General features: G+C 42.8%; 1 protein-coding gene across 2 annotated transcripts in view; it reads left to right on the top strand.

Moving 5' to 3' along the window:
* The first annotated feature begins 4,649 nt into the window (after nucleotides 1–4,649).
* The window catches only part of LOC137375464 (membrane-spanning 4-domains subfamily A member 4A-like), a 54,914-nt gene continuing 47,351 nt past the window's right edge, over nucleotides 4,650–12,212 (top strand). Inside the window, exons 1-2 of one of the 2 annotated variants that reach the window (XM_068042749.1) lie at nucleotides 4,650–4,779; nucleotides 11,362–11,573. In XM_068042749.1, coding sequence (XP_067898850.1) covers nucleotides 11,379–11,573 — 195 coding nt within the window. In that variant the 5' untranslated portion in view covers nucleotides 4,650–4,779; nucleotides 11,362–11,378. The other variant, XM_068042748.1, reaches the window with a different exon arrangement.

Raw genomic sequence — 12,212 nt, forward strand, 5'->3', positions numbered from 1 at the left:
CACCTACCTAGGCTCAACTATCACCAGTAACCTGTCTCTAGATGCAGAAATCAACAAGCGCATGGGTAAGGCTTCCACTGCTATGTCCAGACTGGCCAAGAGAGTGTGGGAAAATGGTGCACTGACACGGAACACAAAAGTCCGAGTGTATCAGGCCTGTGTCCTCAGTACCTTGCTCTACGGCAGCGAGGCCTGGACAATGTATGCCAGCCAAGAGCGACGTCTCAATTCATTCCATCTTCGCTGCCTTCGGAGAATACTTGGCATCAGGTGGCAGGACTATATCTCCAACACAGAAGTCCTTGAAGCGGCCAACACCCCCAGCTTATACACACTACTGAGTCAGCGGCGCTTGAGATGGCTTGGCCATGTGAGCCGCATGGAAGATGGCAGGATCCCCAAAGACACATTGTACAGCGAGCTCGCCACTGGTATCAGACCCACCGGCCGTCCATGTCTCCGCTATAAAGACGTCTGCAAACGCGACATGAAATCGTGTGACATTGATCACAAGTCGTGGGAGTCAGTTGCCAGCATTCGCCAGAGCTGGCGGGCAGCCATAAAGACAGGGCTAAATTGTGGCGAGTCGAAGAGAATTAGTAGTTGGCAGGAAAAAAGACAGAGGCGCAAGGGGAGAGCCAACTGTGCAACAGCCCCGACAAACAAATTTCTCTGCAGCACCTGTGGAAGAGCCTGTCACTCCAGAATTGGCCTTTATAGCCACTCCAGGTGCTGCTTCACAAACCACTGACCACCTCCAGGCGCGTATCCATTGTCTCTCGAGATAAGGAGGCCCAAAGAAGAAGAAGAAGAAGATGCCACTGTGGGATTTAAAGTAATCTCTGGCTCATTTGTTCAGTCACATAATCACTATGCTACTGTTCCTATTACTGATGAGTCATCCATCACAGGACACCTCAGGTTCATAAAAAATGCTTAACCTACGCAGGTAAGTTACCTGTTGCAGAATAACATGGCCCATTAAAATTGTGAACTGAAAATCATTGGGGTGGATCTTGCATTCATGATAAGTGTGAGGTGATTTATTTTAGTTGGAAGAATGAGGAAAGGCAATATAAAATAAAAGATACAATTCTTCGGTGGTGGGAAAACCTCCAGAAAAAATAATTAGGGACAAAATCAATAGTCACATGGACAAATGCAAGTTAATTAAGGAACGCCAGCATGGATTTCTTAAGGAAAAATCATGTTTAACTAACTTGCTGGTGTTTTTTGAGGAGGTAACAAGGAGGGTTGATGAGAGCAATGCTGTTGATGTGGTCTATATGCAGTTTCAAAAGGTATTCGATACAGTGCCACACAACAGACTTGTGAGAAAACTTGTGGCTCATGTAATAAAAGGGACGGTAGCAATATGGATATGAAATTGGCTGGGTGACAGGAAACAAAGAATAATGGTTAATGGATGTTTTTCAGGCAGGAGGAAGATTTGTAATGGAGTTCCCCAGGGATCAGTGTTGGTACCCTTGCTTTTCCTGATATATATTAATGACCCATACCTTGGTGTACAGAGCACAGTTTCAAAGTTTGGAGATGATACAAAACTTGGAAGCATTGGGAACTGTAAGGAGGATAGTGGAGAACTTCAAAAGGACATAGACAAGTTGGTGGAATGGGCAGACAGGTGGCAGATGAAGTTCAATGCAGAGAAATGTGAAGTGTTTCATTTTGGTAGGAAGAACATGGAGAGACAATATAGAATAAAGGGTACAATTCTAAAGGGGATGCAGGAGCAGAGGGACCTTGGTGTATATGTGCATAAATCATTGAAGGTGGCAGGACAGGTTGAGAGAGTGGTTACTAAAGCATACAGTATTCTGGGCTTTATTAATAGTGGCATAGAGTACAAGAGCAAGGAAGTTATGTTGAACTTGTAAACGACACTAGTTCTGCCTCAGCTGGAGTATTGCAACCAGATCTGGGCCCCGCACTTTAGGAAACACTTGAGGGCATTGGAGAGAGTACAGAAAAGATTAACGAAAATGGTTCCGGGGATGAGGAATTTCAGTTATGAAGATAAATTGAAGAAATTAGGACTGTTTTCCTTGGAGAAGAGAAAGCTGAGAGGTGATTTGATAGAGGCATTCAAAATCATGGGGGGTTTGGACAGAGTAGATAGCGAGAAACTGTTCCTGCTTGTGAAAGGATCAAGAATGAGAGGGCACAGATTTAAAGTATTTGGTAAGAGAAGCAAAAGTGAAATAAGGAAAAAACATTTTCACGCAGTGAGTGGTTCAGATTTGGAATGAGCTACCTGAGAACATGGTGGAGGCAGGTTCAATTGAAGCATTCAAAAGGGAATTAGACAGTTCTATGAAAAGGAAAAATGTGCAGGATTATGGGGAGAAGGCAGGGGAGTGGGACTGCAGGAATTGCTCTTTCAAAGAGCCAGTGTGGACACGATGGGCCAAATGGCCTCCTTCTGCATCTAATGATTCTGTGATTCTGTGAAGAGGGTGAAGGAACAGAGAGACCTGGGTATATGTGCACAAATTATTGAAGGTGACAGGGAGCGTTGAGAAAGCAGTTAGTAAGGCATATGGGATCCTGGGCTTTATAAGTAGAGGCAAAGGGCTACATTTTACCAGCTTGCTGCTGATCTTGGCAGTGAGCTTCAAAAATGACATGAGATTTATTCCGCGGACCTGCCATGATATTTAGCATCACGGCTCATTTAAATACCTGGGGCAGATCACCCCCTCCCCCCCCGATGGCTTGGAGGAGGCAGGCACTCCGTCCTTGGCAACAGCGTGCGGCACCACTGAGCAGGCCTGGCACTATTTCTAAAGGGCTTACAGCCCTGACTGAGAGTTTCAATTTTTAAAGGGACAATGCATTTGAAACTATTAAAAATAATTGGAGAAATCCTCCCAGCCCCTCTCCCACCTACACCCCCCACCGCCCCATAGCCTTACATATCATTCCTGCTGTCTTGCCACCACCCACCCCCCCCAACATACCCCCTTGAGTATGTGACCTTCCCCTCTCCCCCACAAAGTTCAAAAACATTTACCTTTACCCCTTCCCATCACCCCCATGACTAATCAGGTAAGCTTTTTCCCTCTTCACCCCCCCCCCCCCCCAACACTGAAATACTTGCCTCCTCCTCCCTCCCCACCAGTATCCCACATCGGATCTCTGGTCGGAGATCAGATGGCACGGGAGTTCCAGCCACCAGCTGAAATATGGGATTGGGACAGCCGGCACGACGAGGTAATTCTTCCTTTATTTTAATAATTTTTTATATTGTAATGATGGTGCTGTTGCCAAGCAGTAGGGTGGGGGGGGGGGGGGGGTGCCGCGAGGCCCATGGCAGGCCTCTCCCGGAGGCATTTTCTGGGCCCCCTGCCACAACCCCAGACAACGGGGGGGCTGGTAAATCCAGTCCATAGAGTGCGAAAGCAAGGAAGTTATGATGAATATTATAAAATATTTGTTCAGCCTCAGCTGGAGTATTGTGTCCAATTCTGGACACCACACTTTAGGATGGACATGAGGGCTTTGGAGATACTGCTGAAAAGATTTATGAGAGCAGTTCCAGGATGAGAGACTTCAATTACCTGGACAGATTAGCGAAGCTGGGGCTGATCTCCTTACAGAAGAGGCGGTTGAGAGGATATTTCATAGAGGTGCTCAAAATCATGAGGTGTCTGGACAGAGGAGGTAGGGAGAAACTTTTCCCATTGGCAGAAGCATCGAAAACCAATTTAAAGTGATTGGCAAAAGAATCAGAAGCGACACGAAGCAAAACTACAGCAGTGGTTAGGAATGCACTGCTTGAGAGTGTGGTGGAGGCAGATTCAATTGTAATTTCCAATAGGGAATTGGATAATTACCCAAAGAGAAAAGATTTGCAGGGCTATGGGGAAAGGCCGGGGAATGGGACTAGCTGAGTGGCTCTGGCAGAGAGCCGGCATGGACACGACGAGCCGAATGTCTCCTTCTGCGCTAACCATTCTCTGATTCTATATATAAACTGAATCGTCTTCCAACTCTCTGAGGTCAGATCAAATCTAAGTCACCTTGCGACTAACGTCAGAATTAACCACTTGATAAGCACTGAAGTGGCCATTAATAAATTTTTACAGTGCTATGTATATCCCGATCAATGCCACTGGACCTTACCCTATACCAAGCTCAGCATTCCCAGTAACAGGTGCGTTAAAACTTTATCTATCAACATTTAGAATCACCAGATTAATTTGAATCACCCTGCCTCTGTTTCGATTTCACTGTATTTTGTCGAGTCTGTCCCTTTATCATTACGTTTTTGGTCTAAGGTTTACTTCGAAGCTCTATATTTGATGTCCCGATTTTAAAATATCCAGTTCTGATGAAGGGTCACTGACCTGAAACGTTAACTCTGCTTCTCTCTCCACAGATGCTCCCTGACCTGCTGAGTATTTCCAGCATTTTTTGTTTTTATTTAAAATGCCCTTTTCCGCTTTGTTACCTGCCATGTGGAAGAATCTTTGGCGGCCCAACAAATCATTGAAGGCAGCATGAACAATTACAGGGATCAGACTCCTGTGGAGTATAAACACCAGCACAGACACAGTCGAGTTTCTGTACTGTTTATTCAACACAATCCTATGCAAATTTCGTGGGATTAACCAAGTATAACAACTTCCTTGAATGAAAAACACCTATTCATAGCCTCGGCGAAACTATCACTTTCGACAGGGTGGAGGCTGCAGTGATCTGATCGGTCATATTGCCCCATAAAATGCAATTACCTTCGGGATTGGCGGAGACCAGGTAAATACTGACATCAGACTTTACACCCAGATTACAAAACCCGCAGTCAAGTAAACTGCTAACTCATCCTGTTCGTTGCTGGTATCCTTTTTTCTTGAAGGTGCTCGCGTTTACTGGTGAGTCTGAACCGTAGTAGATTTAGTAATAAGTAAAGAACTAGAATCTGACCGTGTGGGAGCAGCTGGCAAGCAGTAACCATAACATGATAGGAGATTGCAGTATTAAGTTCGAGAAGGAGAAAGATCATTCACAAACTCAAGTTTATAGTTTGTGAAAGGCTGATTTCCAAGGACCTGAACACGCTAAACTGGGCTGGGCTGTTACCGGTGAACTGAGAAAACCAGTGGGATGCATTTAAGGAAATGTTTAGTGCAAAACTAATGCTCACACCTCAAAGGAAATAGTTCCTCTTGTACAGTCAAGTAACCTCGATTAAAAAGGTACGGTGCAGTGTAAAACTAAAGCGGTTTACATAATTGCTAAAGAAGTTCTAATGCAGCAGACTAGGAAAAGAGAGAAAACAACAAAGGAACACAAAGAAAATATTAAGAGCTGTAAACAGGAATACAAAAAAAACTTTTAAAATAATAATAAAGGCGTATAGTGAAAGTTTTTATAAATATATTAAGAGGAAGACGCTCAGGAAGATGTGAACCGAGCAAAGGCTGACACAGTAATAGAAGGAATGTAATGGTGAATTTTTTTTAAATCAAGTACTCTGTATCCATTTTCACATTAGACCAAGATAATAAAGTACAAGTGAAAGAAGGGAAACTAAAATAAATCAATGGGTGGAACTCATAGATATCATAATAGCAATCGAGAAATAGTGGAATTTAAAATAGATAAATCTCCAACGCCTGATGGTTTCCACCCCAGAATGTTAAAAGAAGTAGGTGAGAGAATTGTGGAAGCATTAGTCATCATTTTTCAAAGCTCTTTTGATTCAAGAATCATGTTATCCAATGAGAAATTAGCTAATGTCACTCCATTATTAAAGGAGGATGGGAGAGAGAACCCAGGTAACTAGAGACCTGTCATTTTAGCATCAGTTGGGAGGAGGCAAGCAGAATGTATCATAGGGCATAGAGTGATTGAACACTTGGCAGAGGGATTATAACGTGAATAAGTGTGAAGTGATCCACTTTGGTAGAAAAAACAGAAAGGCAGTGTATTTCTTAAATGGTGAAAAGTTAGGAAATGTTGATGTCCAAAGGGACCTGGGTGTTCTTGTTCATGAGTCACTAAAAGCTAGTATGCAGGTGCAGCAAGCAATTTGGAAGGCAAATGGTATGCTGGCCTTTGTTGCAAGGGGATTTGAGTACAGGAGTGAAGGTGTATTGCTGCAATTATATAAAGCCTTGGTGAGACCACACCTGGAGTATTGTGTACAGTTTTTGGTCTCCTTATCTAAGGAAGAATGCACTTGCCATAGAAGGAAGTTCACCAGACTAATCCCGGGTATGGTGGGATTATCGTATACGGAGAGATTGCAGAAACTCGGCCTGTATTCTTTAGAGTTTCAAAGCATGAGAGGTGATCTCACTGAAACTTACAAAATTCTTACAGGGCATGATAGGGTAGATGTGGATAGGATATTTCCTCTGACTGGTGAGTCTAGAACCAGGGGACACAGTCTTAGAATAAGGGGCAGGCCATTTAAGACTGAGATGAGGAGGAATTTCTTTACTCAGAGTGTAGTGAATCTTTAGAATTCTCTACCCCAGTGGGCTGTGGGAGCCCAATGATTGAGCATGTTCAAGACAGAAATTGATAGCTTTCTGAATACTAATGACATCAAGGGATATGGGGATAGTGGGGGGAAATGGCATAGAGGCAGATGATCACCCATGATTTGTTTGAATGGTGGAGCAGGTTCAATGGGCTGAACGGCATACTCCTGTTCCTATTTTCGATGATCCTATGACATTCCCTTCAACATAAGGTCAGAAGTGAGAAATATTTGCTGCTGATTGCACATCATTCAGTACCATTCACAATTTTTCAGATACTAAAGCAGTCCGTGTCTACATGCAGCAAGACCTGGGCAACATTCAGACTTGGGCTGATAATTGGAAAGTAATCTTCATACCACAAAAGTGCCACGCAATGACCATCTCCAACAGTAGAGAATCTAACCATCTCCCCTTGATATTCAATGGCATTGCCATTGCTGAATCCCTCACTATCAACATCCTGGGGGTTACCATTGGCCAGAAACTTAACTAGACCAGCCATATAAATACTATTTGGCTACAGGAGCAGGTCAGAGACTGGAAATTCTGCAGCATGTTCCCAAAGCCTGTATACCATCTACAAGGCACAAGTCAGGAATGTGATGGACTACTCTCCACTTGCCTGGATGAGTGCAGCTTCAACAACAGTCAAGACGCTTGACAGCTCCAAGATAAAGCAGCCCACTTGTTTGGTACCCCATCCACCATCTTCAACATTCGCTCCCTCCACCACCGAAGCACAGTGGCAACACAGTGGCAGCAATGTGTACCATATACAAGATGCACTGAGCAACTCACCAAGCATCCTTCGACAGCACCTTCCAACGTCACGACTTCTACCACCCAGAAGGACAAGGACAGCAGATGCATGGGAACAGCACCACCTGCAAGTTCCCCTCCAAGTCACACATCATCCTGACTTGAAACTATATCGCCATTCCTTTACTGGGTCAAAAACCTGGAACTCCCTTCATAACAGCACTGTAGGTGTACCTATATCAGATGGACTGCAGCAGTTCAAGAAGGCAGCTCACCATCACCTTCCCATGGGCAATAAGGGATGGGCAACAAATGCTGACCTTGCCAGCGATGCCCACATCCAATGAAAGAATAAAAAAAACTTCTTCAGTTACACACAGCTGAGGTCAGACTCCATCTATGTACTGCGTTCTGTCCGAGCATTGCACCTCAGGAATGATGTATTGGCCTTGGAAGGGGCATTGCACAGATTCATCAGAATGATACCAGGCTTTAGGGGACTAAATTACGAAGACAGCTTGCATAAGTTTGGCTTTTATTCCCAAGCATATAAGAAATTGCAGGGTAATCTGATCAAGGTGTTTAAAATGTTTAAAGGATTTGACCAGGTAGATAAAGAAAGATTATTTCCACTGGTGGTGGGGATCTAGATCAAGGTGACACAATGTCAGAATTAGATCTAGACCATTCAGGAGTTAAATTAAGGAAGCACTTTTTCGCAAAAGGGGCAATAGAACTTTTGAACTCATTCTGTAAATAAACAATTGGAGGCCGTGATAGACAGATAGATTGTTAGTCGGTTTAGGTAGCAAGGGATATGGAGCAAAGGTGGGAAAATGGAAATGAGGAGATGATCAGCCATGATCTCGTTGAATGGCAGAGCAGGCCCAAGAGGTTTCAATGTTCCTATGCCAAGTAAATGTTGAAGAGTCCTGATATACTGTTCTCATCTGATATTCACAGCCAGTGTTTGCAACGAAGCTGGCTGGACATCAGTGACTGCACAGAACTCTTACTGACTCCTCCTCCCAGCTCCTGGGTATTAGCAACAAGAAAAAGGAAGACAAAAATGCAAAGCTATGGGGAAAAAGCAAGGGCAAGGGGTTAATTTGATAGTTCTTTCAAAGAGCCAGCATAGGCAAAAGGGGTCAAATGGTCTCATGTGTGTTGTCTGATTATTTGAAATATATCACCCCAGGTAACAGCCCGGCAGAGATCAGCTAACTTAACCTCGACAGATAATTAAATGGGATCTGTTTCTGTACTGGGAATTAAGTGATTTATGACTTTAACCCCTTATAGGGACTAAACTAAACCAGGAGTACATCTCTATGAATCTCCTTTAATTAAGTTCAAACCAGACAAGTTCTTATAGACACTTATTTGGATCCAAAGAATTGAACTAATTTTTCCTCAAAGAAAGAAAACTAACAGAGAATATTACCATCTTTCAGATAGCCTATTTTTAAAATAATTATGGCTAAGTCATAGATATCCCAGACATTATGAGGGGCTGGGAAACTCTCTTCAATACATATTTCTCCACTTAAAGAGACACAGAGCGGGAGCTCTTGTCTTTGTATACAGAATACAACATGAGACAATTTATTGACATTTATATATTTATTAAAGAATTGAACATGCAATACACTTTTAAGTGCATAAGTATATCACAATATCAAATATTACTAAGAGGTGTAATACATAATCTTATTTCTAACATAGAAAACAAAAGTTTAACCTTACTAATGTTACAGCAAAATATCTTAGAATATCTATCAAAATTTAAAGCAAACTTTTACCTTAAATTCCCCAAGTAAGCCATAGGGTGAGAAGTATTGATGAGGATACAACACTTCTAATTTTTGCTTCAGAAACTCTCATGCTTATACTGTTTCTATGGTATCATCTGACCTTTTAGCATACATGTGTTACCTTTCTGAGTGTGTTTTTCCTGCTTTTAAAGTCCCTATTTGGTAGTATCATTAATTAACATCTCCACTTAATGTTTTGCTAGAATTCCGCTGCTCTTGATGTTGTCAGCATTAATCTGATCAAAATGCTTATAATTGTGTTTACTTGACTTCTTGTTTCTGTCAGTGCTAATCCATTTATTGTTTTATTATTTATAATTGTCTTTTCATGGTAGCTTGATCTCTCTTTGTGGGTCAATCTGCCTACATTTACCAACACCATCAATTCAGTTTATTGCTACCTCTTATTGATGTCACACTGGATATTTCAATGTGTGTCTATCCTCCAAGTCCCTGGCAACAGAAACGCTGCAATGGATTTCCTAACATTAAAGGTGTTTCTGGTTCACATTCTATTGTAACAGGGACCTTCTTAAAGGGGAATTTCAGTGAGTCTTGAAAACTGACCATTTATTCAATCTTTAATTCTAAAAGGTATAATATGTTATCGATATCTAAATTCTACCTAATTAAGCCTATTATACCTATACTCCATCACAGGAAGTGGGGAGAAGGGTTGAGCAATACAAAGCTGGGCATTTTACTTAGACTGCTAATTATTTGCAGTCACGTGACACATGTAGTTGAGTAGCAGAAATATTAACACATTCAATGCTGGAAGTCCCTGATGCCTACCTGATTTTAGTGTGCACTTGAATTTAATGGCATTGAGTTAAACATGGGATTTTAGACACTCTTTGTTCTGACATGCATATGAGCAGATCACAGTTAGCAATGCCACATTGATATTACTGAGCTATCAGTGGATGTGACTAAATAGATACCTTTGCCACTAAACTTCCTGCATAGTAATAGAGAACAATGAGTTGTCAAACCAAATTGATCTGCTTCCATACATTTACCTCAATGGAGGATGAGAATTCCTGTCCTGGTTTGAGAGAGGTCACTGACTCAAATCTTTATGCAACCCATACCGACAGAAATCACTAATGGTTTGTTGAGTCACCAGAACTAAAGGGACAATTTAATTTATTAATTCAAGGGACAAATTCATTGATTTGTATCATTTAATTTGAAGGATTAATTGCCCACGATTCTGAAAGGGCCAGTCAATCGTTATAAGATCCAGGGATGTTCTGTTTGATCCATCTGTTTGATTTTAAATCATTGGCACGATGCTGTGCATGTGTAAATTGATCCAGTGAGTAGCTAAGCCACATGGAAATACACCAGAGCCAATCACAGTCTGTTGAAAGCTTAATTTCAGACTGCGGGGCAGAGGTTGGGGGGGAGGTAGGGGGGAGGTGGGGGGGGGCGGGGGGGTGGTGGTGACAGGGTGGCTGGTGGGTATTACCACTGGTCCAACAGCCTCTGGCCGAGGGAGTTCTCCCTGAGGACAACCGTCCAGTGACACCTGACCATTGGCTGTTGTCGGATGGAGGGTCCAATTCCACGACAAGGAGAGGCCAGGGATTGAGTTCCAATTACCCGCCCACAATCTGTACCCGGACAAGTAGATGGATGCCAGCCACCTGCAGCCTTGCTATATCCAAACCAGCAAGGAATTGACAGGTGAAAGGGAGAAGATGGGGATGAGCAAGAAAAAGTTAGGGTGCTAACTGTGTTCGAAAGCCCCGATGTTATGAGACTATAATTTCGAAATGAATTGTTCTGGGTTTTAGGCCTGTTTTAGATTGTAACATGGGAATGCTTTTGGCATTCTAAACCTCCCTTCCAACATCTGTGATTCTGGGACTAATACTTCTGAATGCCCCTTTCTACTATGAATTCACCCAGTCCTTTTTGAAATCCTACCATGGTTTTCTGTCCCATCACCCCACTGTTAATCTCCATCATGATCTATCATGATCATACAGGAAAAAGTGCTGCTTAAATTTGTTTTCCTTTGACACCCACACCCACAATATTGTGTCCTGCAATCCTGAGACTGACAGAAAAATCTTCCTGTATTTTGTTTCTCTGAGACAAATAGAAATATTTCTGTTTCCATGTATTTACATTTTATTCAGAATTGCGCATACATAATTGCACAAGACGTCACAAGTGCAGTCAACAAATGCAAACTGAGATTTATAATAGAAGATTGATTTACGAATCAGAAAAGATTAATTTTACTCTACTTTATCTTTCAGACAATTGTAATTAAAAAATGGCTTACGTGGTGAAGAATGATAGAAATGTTCCTGTGCCAATACAGCTCCCACCATCACAGCAGTTCACCAGCATCCCTCAATTGCTGCAATACGTGGAAAATGGTCAACTGAACCAAGCCATAGCTACAAATCTCATTCAAAATGATTCTGGTGTACAGGAGATGCTCAAAGGAAAATTCAAGGCTCTGGGTGTAAGCATACTGTCTGAAGTGGGAAATATAGTTTATAGTTTCGTGAAGTACAGTTCAGAAAAACACATGGGTAATGTAGCAAAATAAAGTGGTATTGACATGGCTGGGGAGGCTTTGCTTTTGACGTAATGGCAGGCGTTACCCAGTATGGTAACACAACAGTAACTCGACCAGTAATGGTCTTGATCTCTTCATTGAAAACTGTCAGCGAGACATTGGACATCTCAATTTCTCTGCCCCCCTCACCCACTCTAACCTGTCCCCCTCTGGACTTGAGGCATTCCGTTCTCTCAGGTCTAACCCCGACATGGTCATCAAACCGGCAGACAAGGGTGGTGCTGTTGTTGTATGGCGTACCGACCTCTACCTTGCAGAAGCTCAACGCCAACTCACAGACACTTCTTCCTACCTCCCTCTGGACCATGACCCCACCACCGAACATCAAGTCACCATCCAAAAGACTGTCACTGACCTCATCTCCTCTGGAGATCTTCCCCCTACAGCTTCCAACCTCATAGTCCCGCAACCCCGGACAGCCTGCTGCTACCTCCTTCCCCAAATCCACAAACGGGACTGTCCCGGCAGACCCATTGTGTCAGCCTGCTCCTGCCCAACTGAACTTATTTCTTCCTATCTTGA

Source organism: Heterodontus francisci, chromosome 11 (genome assembly GCF_036365525.1).
Source record: "Heterodontus francisci isolate sHetFra1 chromosome 11, sHetFra1.hap1, whole genome shotgun sequence".
In the NCBI taxonomy this organism is placed as follows: domain Eukaryota; kingdom Metazoa; phylum Chordata; class Chondrichthyes; order Heterodontiformes; family Heterodontidae; genus Heterodontus; species Heterodontus francisci.